We start from the raw sequence: 18,029 nt of genomic DNA on the forward strand, positions 1-18,029 counted from the left end.
GGTGCCGGGCTCACGGCCAGGGTCACAGGGCAGGCTACTGTTTGGCCAACAGGACCCTGGGGGACCATCAATCGCTCAGGTCGTCATGTTCATTAAGCATCAGACTTGGGCTGCGACTGGTCCAGACGCTGCCTCCCTCCCCGAGCCCTCGATTAAGAATAAAGCGAGAAAAAGGAAGCCCTCAGTTCACTAGTCCTAGGGGTACTTTTGTTCAAATGTTCAGAGATTTGCTTTCCTTGAATAACACCCTACAGTAACAAACAATGAGGTGGAGCAACACCCACCACTTTGAATGGCACAGAGCCGTAAGAGCGCTCATGCAGGGAGTCGTTTGATTACTTCTAAACAATTTGTGTGTTTATTGTTGACTGCCGGCAGTCATTTGCTGAATAGGTATTGAGTGTGCGTGATTGTGTGTCTCACAGTGTGTGTCTGTTTGTTATTTGTTGTCCAGATTATTACGCCTAGCTCCATAAGAGCTGCTGATTGTTTTCTTTCCTCTTTGTGCCTGAAATTAAAGGGTCACTTCACAGAGAGTTATTATGAAAAAGAAACAAGTTTTCTCACTCAGTCGTGGAGGTCATTTTTTAGTGTTTCTTTAAACTCTCCCCTCGTATTGTCCAGCCACCAGTGGGAGTCTTTCTAGTCTTTCTATTTTCATATGCACTGAATGAGAAACTTTACAAAGAGTGGGTTGAGTGGGATTATATTTCTGACCTGGATTCAACTTCTCTGGGTTTCACTTTGAACAAACTCTGCTAGAACTGAGAGCTGAGAGTTAGAGTCCTGTACGTCGCCTGAAATAAAATTAATCACTGAATTATTATTAATATTATTATTATTATTAAAAGGTATGAGAGTTCAGTACTGGAGTAACTGAAAGTGGTGTGAAAAAAAGACACAATTTTCCATATATACAGTACCAATATTAAAAACATGAACGACATGCTGGAAATAAACACAGAATAATTGTAATTCTTTATGTTTTTTCTCTATTTGTCCCTGACCGCAGTGCTTTGTCTGTTTCAGACAGCCAGCAACCATTTGTGGAACATCCTGACATTAGCCCAGATGTACTGTACCTGACGGAGAAGCAGTCTTTGGTTATCCCCTGTAGGGTCACCCACCCTAATGTCACCACCACACTGGTCAAGGTCAGTCAAGAAGGACACTAAATGTGTGTGTATGTATATATATATATATACATATATATATATGTGTGTGTGTGTGTTTGTGTGAAAGTTTGTGCAGATGAGTTTGTCGGTGTCGGTGCTTAAGTGCTGAGTGATGGGAAGAGCAGACAAGAGTTATTAAGTGCACAGAAGAGTGTGTCGACAGTCTGCTGACATACACAGTCCAGTCCAGTCCAGTACAGTACGGTACATGTGCGTAAGAGTACATCTGTTTGTGTGCATGTTCAACCCCTGGCAGTTGTAGGTCAAAGCTCCAGGGATCGTACCTGCACGTATGGATCCATCTGCTAGAAAACCGTCCGACGGCCGAGGATATCCTCCCTGTGATGGCTTTTTCTCATTACATTTTGCCCACGGCAGCTTTGCGTTTACCTCTGGAGACAGGACACACGGTGTGACGTGCCCTTTCGGCCCCAACGCTGGGGGCATTTCCCACATCTCTCCTAGATAAATCCCTGGCTGCCAACTTCCCTTAGCTGATACCTTCAACAGCTGGTGTGTAGGAAGCCACTGGTGGCCCCTGACAGATCAAAGTTTTCTCTTCAATCACATAATGACGACTTGTGCGTCACTGGAGGAAGCTCATTGTGATGGAACTACAATAGGAGAGCTGTCAAACGTGCAGAGGAATCTGGTCTTGTTAATGGTAATATTGTGTGATTCTACCTGCCACCACTGTCACGTTAGGTGGCCGACAGTTTAAATACAAAAATACATTTATAATATTAAAAACCTGCCATGCACTGAGGGCGTGAAATGTATATTATATATATATATATATATATATATATACACGTATATATCCTGGATATATATATATTTATCCAGGATATATATATATATATCCTGGATGTATGGATCAAGGACTGTCACTCCAGTTGGATCACCACAGTCTAAATATAATCCTCAAAAAGACATGTTTGGACAACAACACACATACACACATGTTTTTGTCTCCTGTCCATTGCCTCACAAACGTCTGGAGCCACTACTGTGAACAGTCTAAAAATAGCGGTACTCCTCTTCCTTCGTCCTCCTGTTTCCTCCTCCAACCTGCGTTGACCGGTCTGAACCAGTGAATTCAGTCCCAGTCAGGAACAACAAGCAGGAGACTCTGTTTTCTCTATCTGGCTTTGAAAGTAGCCAACAGGTCCCGGAGGTCCGTTAGGACGGGGTCAACCTGGGGTTCAGGTGAAAATGTCAATATCCTGAAGAAACGGGATGCACAAAGCGGGGCTGGAGTCGTATTTCTCCAATCCTAACTCCACTTTCTCCTCAACGACTCCCCAGAGAATATGAAAAAGTTCACACAGCCGTGTTTAAAGTGCTGGGAGTTTTAACAGAATATTTAATTTTCATTTTTTTATCATCTAATATTTTCATTCATCTAACATTTTAATTCGAAACATTATAAAATAAATATAAAGAAAATCACCTATAACCACTCATGTTAAAAAGCAAAGGAAACTGCTAGAAGATTCTTTCGAAACCAAAACAGAAAGTTCAGGTGATGTATGTAGTCTGACGTCTTTGTCATTTGTTGAGTTGTATTGTGCAGTATATATTGCAACAACTAAATGTGGTAATTTCTGGAATGCAGTGGTTACTATAACCACTATGTCTGGATTTTTTTATAAAAGAAATACATCAGAACCCAGCTGAATTTTTTTGAACCACATCAGGTTTTTCAGATGAGGAAAAATGTGTTATTGTCTGATGATACCAAGTCCAAACAGGAGGGTGTTTTGGTCAAACTTGGAAATCACCAGAAAAAAAAGTTGCGCTATAGAATACAGTACCTGGTCACATGGTCCAGGCTGATCTGGGCTGATCCAGAGTTACAGAGAGGATCAGACAGTTCACAGGAGTGTATGTGTAATACTGTTGTAATTGGGTGTGTAGGTGGTTTGGGAGGGGGAGGGGGGTGACACCTGATCCCCTGAGAGTGGGTGGGAAGCTTCCACTATGACACAGTAACACTTCCTTAAGGCTCTGTCCAAGAACACAACAAGTTTTACACAGTTTGACAAATGTCCTGGTGGCTGTAAAAATAACTCTGTGAGAATAAACTCAGCCAGACCATAATTATTATAGAACTTCTACACATCACTGAGAAATAATTACTGCAACTTCTACTTTAATTTATTATTATTATTATTTAACTTATTCCTGTCTTCGGTCCACACACAGTTTGATGTCTTTCTTCCCTTTCTTTCTTCCAAAGTTCCACCTCCAGAGTTGGAGCCCGGACCAGAGGAACATCACCTGGAACAGTAGACAGGGCTTCACCATCCAAAGTCCCAACTACTTCCACACCGGCCCTTTTCACTGCCAGACGGTCGTCAACGGAGTCACACACCAGTCCAGAATGTACATTGTCCACAGATTAGGTCAGTAGCAGCAACAGCAGCAGCAGCACGTGTGTCAGGTGACACAGACTCACCCTGTCTTTGACACTGTCTTTCCAACAGTGACCAACATCATGAAGGTGTTTCTGAACGGCAGTAACCCCGTGGAGAACCTGAAGGGACGGAGACTGGTCCTGAACTGCACTGCCACTGCAGAGTTGAACACCAGAGTGACCTTCAGATGGAGTTATCCAGGAAAGGTCAGTCAGTTATGTTCAACTTTCTGAACATTATGTCCTGATATCAGAACAGTAGACACAAACAGGAAATGTGAGCCTGTGCGTGGGTGGGTTTGACCTTCAGTAGACATCAGGCTGCCTTCATTGAAAAGGTTTGGAGTCTGGTAAAGATTACTTTGAAGACGATGACCCTTAGTCTTTGTGGTATATACATTTTAACAACAAACAGATTTATTTTACAGTCACTTCTTTCTTTCTTAACATTTTAGAGAAACAACACTGGGATCATTTCCAGGAAAATTCAGAATCTTAGAACGCACATGTTGTTCTACAGCATTCTGACCATCCCCAAACTGAAGAAGACAGACCGAGGCCTCTACACATGTCGAGTCAGCAGTGGTAAAAATGTCAAAAAAACCAACGTTACAGTCAACGTCTACGGTGAGTCAAATTCTTCACTTTTTAGTCATGGCTAACAGAATAAAAATATGCACCAAATTCTCATCCTCAACTTTACATTTAATCACAACCGTAGACCGACCATTCATCCATCTGAAACCCAAAAATGGATCCGTGCTGGAGGTTAAAGCAGGACAGAAATTGTATCGAGTCGCCAGACTAAAAGCCTTCCCTAAACCTGAGGTCATCTGGTGAGACACAAGTTTCAGATTTTAAAAAAAATCATAGTTTTTACTGCTCTACTGTTTAATGTAATTTAGTTTTGTTTGTTTTTTTGTTTGCCAGGCTGAAGGACGGCAGGGTGGCGGCAGAACAATGCTCCAGATACCATGTTGATGAAAATTCACTCATTATTCGAGACGTTGCAGAGGAGGATGCTGGGAAGTACACTGTCCTAGTGAGAATCCAGGAACACGGACTTCAACAGAACTTCACACTGACTCTTGTAGTCAACGGTGAGAAGCAAACCATCAACCCACCTCCACAAATGAATCAGCGCCACATCCTGTTCCTTCACTGATGGATCTTTTCTCTTGATTCTGTGTGTGTGTGTGTGTGTGTGTGTTCTGTGTGACAGTGAGTCCACGGATAGGAGAGAAAGCAGTCCTGGTGCAGGACCCAGGTTCTGTGCCGAGGGGGAGCAGACAAGCACTTCACTGCACGTCTCACGGAGTCCCTCGACCATTCAACACGTGGTTCTGGCATCCCTGTCCACCTAGAGGCCGGTAAGCAGTACAGCACAGAGTAAACGACGTCCATATGATATTCAGTGGCGTGCCTGTATAAAAGGCTTAAAATGTCTTTAAAGACATTGTGCTAATGATCGATTTGGACGAATGAATGATTTTTGAAAACCTGAAAGCATTTTCAGACAATATGTTATAAAATGGAGATACAGATCGTTGGGGTGTTAGGGAGTGAGCGGTCAATAACGGGAAGGGGAAATTCCCAAAGACATACCATCCTTTAATTTGAAAAAAAAAACGACTGCTGACACATGCAGAAAAGATTTGACAGAAAATTGCAAAAAAGGCCTGTCAGTCAAAACTGAGGGAAAACTCAGCCCAGTAATGGTTTCCAAAAATTGAAAAAAAGGCGCTAATTATTTTACACAATGTACAAACCTAAACAGCAAAAATGTTTGCTTTTGGTTTGTGTGTGAGTGTGTGTGTGTGTGTGTGAGAGAAACGAGACATGTTTTGTCTATTTCAGCTTGTGTTCAGACAGTGTTTCCTTCTTGCAACCAGAACAGATGCCTTTGGGGGGGAGGAGAGGGAAAGGGGGGGCTTTCATGTTCAGGGGAAATGTGTGAAAATGTTTGTGTGTTATATTGTGTATTTATTACGTATAGGCATCGACTTGTGTGTGTGTGTGTGTTCCGTCAGGTCTATGTGTGTGTTTACGTGACTGTTTAACTCCATATGTTTGTCCTCTAACTCTCCGTACGTTCTTTTTTCCACGTTTGTTTATGTGTGATGAACATGAAGTGTGTGTGGCAGTGTGTGTATGGGTGTGTGTGTTTGTGTTACATTCACAGCCACAGTACACATTGTAGCCCAGACTTTAAAGGACAAAAAAAAAACTTCAATAGAGGCCACCTCCGTGCTCTTAGTCACGATTTGTTGGTTTCCAAATCAAACACTATGATTTAATGAATTTCCTGTGCAGGACGTAGAGTGAGCGCTCTGTTTATTATTGTGATTGCACACTGCATCCTGTAATGGCTTTTCTTATATCTGACACACACACATGCACACAAACAGCTCTACAGCGATCTCATCAGCAGTAGTGGACTCAGTGTTATACAGTAAAGAGTAATGCACAAAATAAGTTGAATATTTGAACCACAAAATTATACTTCTGTCATTTAGTATTTTCTCATTTGAAAGATTTATTACAAAAACTTTAGCTTCTTATCAGAAAACTCAAGGTTTCTGACTAAAGATTTGAACTAAAATTGTACTTTTTCGTCATTATCGGTAAATGTTCGTCCAGGTTTTTTCCATTTTATGATGACTGGTTCTACTGCTATGTTTTGTAACCTATTTCTCAGACACGCCTTAAAAAACAAAAAATGCATTAATTTATGAGCAGACAGTGGTTTTTGCTGTAAGAAGTGGTAAGTGAGTAAATGATGAGCGGAAATGGCTGTTGAATGACTTTATAATTCCAAAAACATTTCATTCAATGACAGAATTTTTCCCAGGAAAATGATCAGCCTTAGTCATCATGAGAAAATTTGGGGGAAATTAGTTGTACTGTCATATCAAGGTTCACAAATAAATAACCTTTTAACCTCTGTTTTGGAGGTTTGTAAATGTGTTCTATGAGCTGTAGTCAAGTCTTTGTTCAGCTCTCTCTCTCTCTCCCCTTCCTCTCTCTCCCAATCACACAATAACAAACACACACACACTTGTGCACACTGATGTGTCAAAGCCGACACTTGGCAAGAACATTGATTGAAGGTCAGACACTTTATTGTGTTGCTACTGACTGAGTCACAGAGGTTAAGTATTACCTGAGAGCAGCCCAGCAGCCGCCCACTCTCTATCCCCCCTCTGAGACCCACTACTGACATCATCAGTGTACTTGACCCTTGACCCCCAGCCCTCTGACATGGCACCATGCCCAGATGCCTCCACTTTGGTTTCATCCATCAGATGCCAAAAGTAATCTGCCCACAGAACATCATGCCGGCAGTGTCACATGCAATCTTTTGGCTAACTTTAGCCAAAAGCTAACATTGTATTGCGTTTCGGCTGGTTTTATGTCTAATATAACTTGTACATAGGTATTTTTAATGACTTTTAATTTCTTTGTTTTCACGGTGACAATTTTGTTGCTTTACTTATTTTTAGAAAACAATACTTTTTGTTCACTGTTTTCGCTTCACTACTAATTTCTGTCGAACTTGGGCCAAATTAAATCTTCCATCTGGAAGTGTATTTCATTTCATGCTAAAGTTTCATTGCAAATTCAAGACAGATGGTCCGCAGGTATTTTAACGTGAATAAATCTGGCCTAAAAAAAATTCCAAACCACACAAATATGATCTAAACAATAAACCCTTCACAATGTCCTTGCAAGTGTGTGCAGTACAATGTCTTGAAGGAAAAGCTCTGTTCTGGTTCTGCTTCAGTGTCTTAAGTCTGTTTCTTTAGTCTAGTTTTTGGCTGGAACCTCACCAGGCCCTTGTTCTTTGCAGCCCGGCTGCACCGCGAGCCTGACGCTGCGCTGGAGGAGGCCCAGGGACCGTGGACCAGGCTGGGCCCGGCTGATGGGGGGGTCTTCACGCCTGAGTCCTGGGTCCACTCCTGGGTCTGGCCCTGGGAACCACAGCGCTCTTATCTGGCCCAGGCAGGAGGCGCGCTGGGCTTCCTGTGCAAAAATCAGAGCGCTTTTCCTCTCGTTGTTTGGCTTCCTCTCCGATGCGAGACGCTTCCCAGCAGCATGATTGTCCCTTCGTCTTCAAACGTGGCACAGTCCACTTCCTCAAGAGCTTGATCTATTCTTGAGAGTCCCCACCACCACCACCACCTCCATCCCACCATCACCTGCCCCCTTTCCCTCAGTTCTGTTGTCCCCCCGACACATACCTCCCCCTCCTTCACCAATGCTACCCCCAAACCTGAGCCGTTATCCTCTACCTTAACAGAAGGCAGAGGTAGAAGGTAGAAGAAACACCCCTCCACCACCACCACCTCACCATCACTTCCCAGCCTGGAGACCCCGACCCCCAACGATCTACAGAGTCCGGGTGCTTTTGAACAGCAACAACCGGTGATTTTACCACGTATCCCAGATGTGATGATCCTGGTGTGAAGATTTTGGGGAAAGTGCCTTGGAACACTGCTGAGCAGTGACGACCAGGAGGCACAGGAAACCAGGAGAGTCACATCACTGAGACTCCTGCTATACTGATTATTTATTTATTTCCTTTGCACCCTCCCCCCCATCATTTCATTCACTCCTCCCCTCGCACTTGGCCATCATGTAGTTTTCTTTGCTTTATTTTTATATATATTTTTAACATTACACAGACAGTTTGAGCCAGAAGAAGTGCAATCCCATCCGTCCACCGGCCACATTTCTGGAGCTGCTTTGCTTGGGTTTTTTTTGTTTTGTTCTTTTAATTTTTGACTCCTTCAGTGGTACTATAACGGGTGCCCATGAACCGCGCCCGTCTCAAGCCCTGATCTGATCCTTATATCCACCAAAGCTGTGAGTTTCTGTTCTCATTCGTAGCCACCGGTAGAAGGTCAAATGTGCTCGTCGTGGACAGGCGAAACGAGAGAGAGAGAGGACAAGCTTGGTATTGTTCACAATGGGATGCCTACAGTTCTCTATTGTAAGACTGAAGGTCAGCAGACACCTACCATGTAGGACGTCTCCGAAGACCAGAGACTACGACTGTCCTCTGTCACTGTTTATCATCCTGTGTCGTCAAAATTTCATGTGTGCCGTATGGTGTTAATGTAGTAACAGCCCTGTTGTTGTGTATAGAGAGTCAAGTAAAAATCTTAATGTAAATGTACTGTATGTGTGATGTTCAGAGACTGTACATGAGCAATGGACAGAGACGTCTCAATCTGGACTAGTGTTGCAAATCGAGATAGAGATTAGAAAAATTATTATTATTATTATTTTGGACCACCAGCAGTAGATCACCTGATTAAATACAGTTCTGTGGTTATTATAAAACCTTCTCATAAAAACATGCAGTCTGACCCAGTACTTCACTGTCCATTACTTGTATACAGTCTATGCCAATGCTACAAGCCAATTCAGTAGAATGAGTTGTCGGACTTTAACTAAATATGTCTGTGTGTGTGTGTGTGTGTGTGTGTGTGTTTCCATTTTACGGGTGTCTCCCAATGTGACTCATTCCTTGTATACAGATGTTCTATGAGTAATATATGAATCTAATATTTAATAATTTTATACAACTAACTTGCATACAACGGATGACAGTATTTGTCCACTCTGTATGAATCGGTCGTAACGTATTGAAGTGTTATACCAGTGTGTGTCTCTGTTTCCCTGTGTGTTTATGTGCATTAAACGTTTGCCTATATTTGTGTATGTGTTCATGTGGCTCTCTGCCTGTTGTAGGGAGGAGGCAGGAACATGCAGGGACAGTACCGTTTACAAGTGAACTTATTTTAAGCAATGAGGAAGAAAGGAAGAATAGGCAGGAGATGACCCCCACTGTTCTCTGACTGGGAGCGCTCTATTATTCCCTGTTGGTAGGCACACACACACAGACACAGACACAGACACGCACATGCACACGCACATGCACCAGATGTGTGACTGTGGCTGGGATGTGAATGTAAATGTGTACTAATGTGTGTCTAACATCTGTCAGCATCATGTGTCTGTGTCATCACAGCATCTATGTCCACATTTCTATGTTACTAATCACATGTCTGTGTCTTTGATCAGGAATCCAGGTTTTTTCCTGTGAAGCGTGGGAGTGTTAACCATCGAGTGTAAGCATGTAGGGCTGTGTGTGTGTGTGCGCCATTGTGTGCATGTGATCACCGCATGGTTGTTTGTGCGGGTGCATGTGTGGCAGTGTCCCAGTGTCATGCACAGGGTGGGTCGCACATTATCTAGATTCCAATGAGGAAGAGCAATCGAGGAGCAGAGAGGAACCAACCTCAGGGGGGCGCTGAGATCACAGAGACAGGGTGATGGACAGACAGAGACAGAGACAGGGTGATGGACAGACAGAGACAGAGCTGACTGTGTAAATCTGGGGTTTCACTAAACTGCTGACATTAACCATAATGAAATGGAACTTCACCACCTGACTTAGGGAAGTGACTTAAAGCAGTTTCCAGGGTGGGGGGTGGGCCCCTCTTGTGTGTTATTGAGTTACTGCAAATTTAATTTAATTTGAATTAATGGCCGAAAAAGATTGGGAACCAATGTTTTACACAGTGTACATTAAAACAAAGGTAGTCCTAGTTCTGACTAAAGCTTTGTGATTGACTTATAATAAAGCCGAAGAATAAGTTAAATATGTTTTTCTTGATCCCTTTGATTTTAAATAATTTTTACCAGACCCAGAACTCACCTTTTTTCAACCACAGTTGAAGATTTAAGAGGACCAACTGTTGTGCACAGTATGTAGTACGATATCTGTTTATGCAGCTGATTTTTTTTTTTGCGTTACTCGACATCTATCGTGAGAGTTATAAATAGTTTTTTAGCCACTGCCCGGCTGATGTGTTGTTTGTGCATAAATAAGCAACAAAAGCAGCGCGTGTAAGACCCAGTTCCCACAGCTCCACCAGTCTGTGATCTATTGATTTTTAAACTTGTAAGAGTCACTGACACGGGCAGGAACTCCAAACCTGGAAATATGAGATGATTTGTTAAGAATGCAAGGAAGTAGATCCACAGAATGACAATACCAGCTCCGCATCCTCAGTTTGTGAACAATTCAGCATTACATAGCACCCGACTGATCCACTGTAGTGTGAGAAAAGGATGTGATGCTATGGATAAAAATGGCTTGGTGACTACAGCATTGATGATGATGATGATGGTGATGATGGTGATGATGTGATTGATGGTGAAGATAACATAAAGCAGCATATCATTCCAAGGCATTCTCCTGGAATTGTGCTCTTCCTCCTGCTGAGCACACGCCCACACACATCTGGAGTCAGACTTTTGTCAACACAGCTGAGTTTATGTCTACCTCCTCCTCCTCCTCATCTTCCTGCTTTAAGGTGTGTGTGTCCAACGTCCTCCCCGCTATGGCGCGCTGTGATGGAGAATCCTCCCAACAAGACCGCATACAACCCCATCCTGAGTGTTACTCACAGACAGGAAGTGCTGCAGGGGAAGGAACGGGTGCGTAGAACGCTGACAGACACACACTAAATAAACTGAAGATGTATTTTGAAATATGTCTGTGATATTTTGATGCAAATGTACAACAGACCACTGACACACTGTGAAATGAGTTTGAGAAAAAGTATATGTAATTAAATATAATCGTCCAGTTAAAATGACCTCATAATTGACTAAAATATCAGCCTGTTTAGTTGAAGACGATGCTGATATACTGGCAGGAATTGAAGAAAGACACTCACAAAGATCTTCTTCAACAGCTCTGATTTTCTTTTCAGATCTTTTTTTTTAAGTTTTCATAGCCATCTGCTGCCACCTAGCAGAAGAGTATATAATCGTTCTGCCTTTTGAAAAAGTTATATGCAATCAATAAATAATTTTACAGGTTTTCAGCCCAATTAAGTGAATTTAACAACAATTTTCAATGGCACACCTAATGATCTCTCACGGCACAGTAGTGTGCCACGGCACAGTGGTTGGGAATCACTGGTCTACATGACTAAAAACAACAAATCAGCAGTTTACATTTAATGCTGCCCACTGATTGGCTGGAGATCTAGTTCAGACACCCCTATTGTCTTCTTAAGTGGCCGATTGAAAAATACAATTCCTGCCGTCAGTGGTCAATGTAATGAGTGTGATGAAAATGTGTGTTAAGTGGTCCGGTGGTCTCATGCGGATGTTTTTGCTCTCCGTAGACAGTGGGGGTTCTGACCGTGGCAGAAGCCTTCGTCCCTGGAGTGTATCGCTGCGTTGCCTCCAACTCTGTCGGCTCGGACCAGCTTGACATCCACTTCTACATCACAGGTGATGACCAGACTGATGAGGTGCAGTGAAGAAGCAGCAACAAAACCATGGAAACTGATGAGTGTTAAAAAAATCTTACAACAACCATGTGGGTTGTTGTAATAATAATATATAATTGATTAATAATAATTAATTGTATTGTATTAATTATACAATTAATTAGAAAATACTAAATTTGTCCCTAAATTATTAAAAGTTTCCATGATCAAATACGCACAGAAATGTTGATGTGAGCCAAAAAGATAGCTATTATTTTTAAATACGCAAAAAAGCAACAATAAATAAATTAACAAAAAAGTGGTAACGTTAGCAAAAAAATAGATTGATTTAATTTTAAAAATTACATATAGCAAAATCTGTGACAAGAATTATTAAAAAAAATAATTTAAGTTTTAGTAAAAAAGTTGCTTATTGTTCTATTACTGTAGAAACAAAAACACATTTTTTTACTCTAATAATCTTTTACTTAATAATCGGTAACACGACACAAACACTATTCAAAATCTTGATGTGTGTCCAATGTAAACGCAAATATAAATCTAGGTTAAAATACTTGGCACGAGAGCTGCTGTACGTGCAGTACTTTAATTGTTCTGTGTGTTTGATAAGCAGCTTAACTACCAAACTAGGTTAACAGTTTTTGTGTGTGCATGTTTCTGTGAGCAGGAGCGGAACAGGAAGCTGGAACTCTTATCGTTCCACTTCCCCGTGCAGCAAGCTTCCTCAGAATGGCAGGTCTACTTTATTTTGGGAGGCCTTGGGTGTTCGGGAAAGATAAACACTATCTGCCATCAGGAAACTCTTGAGCCGTTTCCACGGGAAGTTTCAAAAGGCTTAAGTAAATAAAAAGGCTTTACGCTAAAATCCACTCGCTGCTTTTACCGACAATAGCTATTCAACATTGTCATCAAAGGTTACAGAAGTGGAAGTTTGGTGGAATCGGTTCTAAGGTGTGAGTTTCTGGCGGGATCTGGAAGTACTCACTAAAAATATTGAGAAGGCGTATTCGTCAAACGGGAAATCAGGTGGTTTATATTCCATGTTCCTGTTCACTTCTTCTACCTTCCTCCCAATTCATCTTTTATTTCTTCCTTTTCCTCTCAGACACCTCAGGAGACATTAGTCTAAACCAGCAAGAGGAACCAATAGAGGGCGGTGACCTCCACCTTACCTGCGTTGCCAATAAGTATCTGTTTACGGCGTTGAAGTGGCAGCGAGTCAATAACACAGGAGGCGTCCTGGCCGGAGACCGTCGGCTCACAGAGGGGGTGTATTCCAACTCCCTGGAGCTGTTGCTGAGAAACCTGACGGCCAGAGACTCTGGGATCTACAGGTGCTCCGCCCGACACCTCATCACTGGACGGAGAACTCATCGGGACACACAGGTGAAGGTCAAAGGTGAGTTATATTTATCTTTGAATCGCAGGAAATATTTTCCAAAATGTTTTGGCTTTAATTGAACAATGTCAGTTTCTTTAACACTTTCTGCTCAAAAATGTTCTTTGCAAAATGTTTTTGTTTATTTATAACCAAGATATGGCAAAATGTTTGCAATATCACAAAATATAGCAAAAATAAAGTCATTATAAAATAATTATACATACTTTAAAAATGTAGATTCTCATTTTGACATTGAGATTAGCTCATTTGCGAACAATCGCTAGTAACTTTGTTTACCCAGACTTGATCGTACACAACATACTCTTGGCTAATACAATGCGTACTTGGTGTACTATTGAGCATGCCAATTGACTTGGGCTAATTGATCATGCTCTGCTGTTCCTTACTCTGATTGGTTCATGCATCGTAGCATCTTTCTGCGGGAGAGAGTGTTACAGTCTAGTGGGGGTTGATAACAGTGTGGGGGGGTTCGTAATTGGTAAATATATACGTATATATTATAAAAACTATCTCGCCTCTACTTCGCGATTTTTGCCAATTCGCGGTGGGTCTTGGTACGCAACTCCCGCGATAGGAGAGGGACCAGTGTATACATACATACGTGCAAACCCCTTCAAACTCTCACAGAGTCTTACTGCTTGGGAATCGAAACCCCTCAGTTTCCTGGGGCCCCACCCTGCCTTTGCTCTTGTGCTCCGACTCTGCACCTCTTTTTTCACGTGGGAATGAGCTCTTGTCTGGAGGAAGAGCACACAATGGCACTTCCCACAATGCCACATTTGCAGGCTCCTACACAAGGCCGGGGGAACAATCAGCCAATCAGACACTGTCAGGCCCCAGCCCCCACAGACAATCATCAATTGTTGTCGAGGAGGAAGATAGGGGAAACAACAATCAGTCGCCTTTGCTTAAGTGACTTCTCTTCATGTCCTTTACTGCTGTTCTCTATACAATCAGGCCCCAACATGACAACTTCCTCCCTCGGGACCCCACAAGGGAATTACTAGAGAGACAAGGTGACCAGAGCCCGACTTACGAAAAAGACGGGGAGTATAGGGTTATTAAAATCTGTGGTCAAGGAACTTCAAGGAAACATCTGATCTAATTTTAGTGTAGCAGAGTTAAAGCCAGGGCGGGGCTCTGACTGTGTGCACTCGTTGACCAGTAATGATTAAAAAAAAACTCTGCTTTTTAGGAACTGGTTTGTATTGTTTTTTAAAGGTTTTCCAGATCCCAGACTTCAGCTGAGTCACAGGTTGAGCTTAAGGTCACTACAGAAATGTGTCACAGTGCCACAAAAGTGGCGCTGGTCCAGGAAGGAAGAAAAAACACTGATTCCCTCCATCACAAAAGTCTCTTCTGGTCTATAAATATAAATAACTGCACAGGTTTGGTCAGTGGCCTTCGTTTCTTTGACTTAAATCCTCTTGTTTTGTAAAGACCCTGGAATTTGTTTGTTTGTTTGTTTTTTCCCCCCACAAAGTTAGCAGGAAATAATTTGGTGCAATAATAATTTGGTACTTGGAAAGAAATATTGTCTTTTTATGAAAACAAAATAAAAACTTTATAGAGAATCTAAATGAGAATTTTTTTAAATCTGTCTGTGTGTGTGTGTGTGTGTCTTCAGTCCTAGAGCCCCCGGTGCTGCTGACTAATTTGACAGATTGTACAGTCAACATCAGCAGCTCAGTGACCCTCCACTGTCCATCTCAGGGCGTCCCACCCCCGACTGTCACATGGTACAAAGACCAACATGCTCTGACACAAGGATCAGGTAAAAAAAAAAGAAAAGTAAACAGATGTGCATGCATATTTTGATTCCTGGTTCTGAACTTTTTTTATTTTTATTTTTGCCACTTTCTTCAAGGCATCGCCATATCACCAGACGCTGGGGTTTTACATATTGACCGAATCACAGTGGAGGACCAGGGGCTGTACACATGTGAGGCCACCAATGACAGAGGATCTGTGGAGAGCTCTGCCCATATATGGGTCAACAGTGAGTGTCGGACCACCTTTGATTGACTCTGATGATTTTAAACTATTATGAGGATGTTTTTCAGGCCTCACACCACGGAGAGTTTGTTTTTGTCTTGATCCTAGTTAGAGTTGGAGTCAGAAGGTTAGGGTGAAATTTAGTCGCTTTAAGTGATGCCGTTTATTTGTGAAGGTTAAAGACATTCGATAGGTCTTGAGGTGTCCTGGCAACTACATGGAGACAAACATGTAGTGTATTGTTGTTGTGTTCCTGATCCGTCAGGAAGGAAGTTGTCTCCCAGTTTTATTTCCTCTGGAAGGGCCTGGCTCGCATGTCAGGGAAGCTCCGTGTGGGTCGCACTTCAATGGGCATCTCTACATGTTTTCCTTAAAAAAAGAAAAAAAAGAAGTGTGTAATGAGAAGGGGGTAGGGGTGGGAAGGAGGGCTGTAGCTATTGTTTCTGAATCATTCTGTGTTTGTGAAAACACACTGCCCCCAGCTGGAGCCATTGAGAAATGTCCAACCTTTCAGTGAACCAACTGTTTTAACGTGTATTCAAATCTCAGAGAAGTGTTGGGTTATAAGAGCCAGTGGCTAAAGAGAGTAAAACATTTTTAAGATAGAAGTAGAAAAATATTAAACTGATGCATTGACATTTGTGCGTGTTTTTAACAGGTACCTCAGAGAATTCCATTTTGGAAATCCCCCCTCTGGTCTGTACCTGTGTAATGGCCACTCTTCTGTGGATATTGCTCACGCTCTTTATACGTAAACTGAAGCAGGTGAGAGGAATTTTTTTTATTTATTTTTTTGTTGTTGTTTTGTTTTCTTCAAACTGTATTCCACCTTTATTATGAATAGACATAACAAAACTAATGGTTATTACTCAGGTCTCACTTCTTTCTCGTGTTAACTTCCTCTTCAAGACTTTTCATTTTGACTCAGAACATTCCAAGATTACACAAAGTGTTTATGTGCAACCTACTGAGGGCAGAGAGTACAGGGAATTCACCCAAGTGTTGTTAAAGAGAGAACATGTAGGGCCCCTACTTGCCCTGCGGGGGTGCTATATTAATTAGTTTGATTGCCCAATGCATACACTGTCGGTAATGCATGCATTTCTTTGCAGGGATTACTTAGCTCTACTAAGTAGTACTGCATGTTTTCAAGAACTGTTTTTGCGTACCTAGAATAAAATAGCCTGAATACCTGAAGGGAAACATTAAATAAAATGGTTATTTATAATAAAAAAAAGAAAAACTTTTTCTTCTGTTACTGACAGCTGTCATGCTTTGATTTTCCTCTTGCAAAAGAAGGGATGTTTCTGTTTCTTCTTTATTTCTACAAACTATTTCTCCCAGCAGTCCAGCAGCTCACGTTCCAAACCGGAGTACCTGTCAATCATCCTGAACACCGGAGAAGGGCCGATGGAAGAGCAGTGTGAGAGACTGCAGTACGACCAGAGCCAGTGGGAGTTTCCTCGAGAGCGACTCCAATTAGGTACAAATCATCATTTATTTCCCAACCAGACAAGACAAAAAGCAACACGAGTGACTTCGATTTTTGGGAATGTGGTGGAAATGATGGGAGGTTTATAAGATGACTCAACAGATATGAAGACTTTCTCATAGGTCTTATCAGATCATTACTGGGAGGGTCTGCCATTCCATTAATCAGACCCTGGGTCTGTGTTGTCTGTGCGGAGTTAATCAGCTCCACCAGGGGGTGTGGGAACTGTGTTTACTGGAGCTAATCAGGCCTCGCTCTCATCAGGATGGAAATGCTCTCAGATAGACTTGGTCCAAAGACTCAATAAGACTCCAAAATCTCCAAAGTTCCCATCTACATCCCACATCCGCGGGTGGGCGACAATCCTAATTAATAATGTTGCTTAATTAGCCAAGGAAACACACAGCTGCCCTTTTCCACCACCAGCATCACCTTCCTCCTCTGTGTGACAGGGAAACCTCTGGGCCGTGGAGCCTTTGGTAAAGTGATGCAGGCATCTGCGTTCGGTATCGACAGCGCCACCAGCTGCAGCACCGTGGCGGTGAAGATGCTCAAAGGTACCAGACAGTGTCCCTGGAGGTCTAATACAAAGTATTCTGAACAAGAACTATTGTGCCAAATGTTTTGTTTTCCACCCTTTGTCCACCAGAGGGTGCTACAGACAGCGAACACAAAGCCCTGATGACTGAACTCAAGATCCTCAACTACATTGGCAACCACCTGAATGTGGTCAACCTGCTGGGAGCCTGCACCAAACCAGGAGGTGTGTGTTCACAAAAACATATTTCAGCTTCCAAATATCAGTGTGGATTTACGGTTAATTCGACTGTTTTGATTTTATTTATTTTTTAAATTCATCTACACATCATTATTTCAGTATTGTGCTTTTTTGGAAGACAACATTTACACAATTTCTTTTTCATCATTTCGTGGCTAACACTTGAGGTACTTTTGGCTCACATTAGGTTTGTTTTTGCTTTTGTAAAATTCTTACTTATTTTGGTTAGCTTATTGTCACCCACTTGCTTTTTCATTTAAGTCTCTGCTACTTTTAGTTGAACTGAATAATTTCCCAGCTATTTTAAAGTCAACTCTTTTGAATATTTAATATTTAGCTAATTTTAGTTTTTTGTGTGTGTACAGGTCCACTCATGGTCATTGTGGAGTTTTGTTGTTATGGAAATCTATCGACCTATCTGAAAACCAAGAGAGATGTGTTTGTGCAGCA

General features: G+C 42.1%; 1 protein-coding gene across 2 annotated transcripts in view; it reads left to right on the plus strand.

Annotated features, from left to right (window-relative positions):
* The window catches only part of flt1 (fms related receptor tyrosine kinase 1), a 26,994-nt gene that overhangs the window by 4,623 nt on the left and 4,342 nt on the right, over positions 1-18,029 (plus strand). The window contains exons 4-20 of one of the 2 annotated variants that reach the window (XM_025054655.1): positions 1,030-1,154; positions 3,418-3,583; positions 3,665-3,801; positions 4,050-4,221; positions 4,316-4,430; positions 4,525-4,694; positions 4,817-4,964; positions 10,983-11,106; positions 11,805-11,913; positions 13,018-13,311; positions 14,942-15,088; positions 15,182-15,313; positions 15,968-16,074; positions 16,657-16,792; positions 17,254-17,358; positions 17,451-17,564; positions 17,945-18,021. In XM_025054655.1, the coding sequence (XP_024910423.1) occupies positions 1,030-1,154; positions 3,418-3,583; positions 3,665-3,801; positions 4,050-4,221; positions 4,316-4,430; positions 4,525-4,694; positions 4,817-4,964; positions 10,983-11,106; positions 11,805-11,913; positions 13,018-13,311; positions 14,942-15,088; positions 15,182-15,313; positions 15,968-16,074; positions 16,657-16,792; positions 17,254-17,358; positions 17,451-17,564; positions 17,945-18,021 (2,378 nt within the window). Of the gene's footprint in view, positions 1-1,029; positions 1,155-3,417; positions 3,584-3,664; positions 3,802-4,049; positions 4,222-4,315; positions 4,431-4,524; positions 4,695-4,816; positions 4,965-7,444; positions 9,309-10,982; positions 11,107-11,804; positions 11,914-13,017; positions 13,312-14,941; positions 15,089-15,181; positions 15,314-15,967; positions 16,075-16,656; positions 16,793-17,253; positions 17,359-17,450; positions 17,565-17,944; positions 18,022-18,029 lie in introns of those variants that run through there. The other variant, XM_008307803.3, reaches the window with a different exon arrangement.

Source organism: Cynoglossus semilaevis, chromosome 3 (assembly GCF_000523025.1).
Source record: "Cynoglossus semilaevis isolate Cse_v1.0 chromosome 3, Cse_v1.0, whole genome shotgun sequence".
Taxonomy (NCBI): Eukaryota; Metazoa; Chordata; class Actinopteri; order Pleuronectiformes; family Cynoglossidae; genus Cynoglossus; species Cynoglossus semilaevis.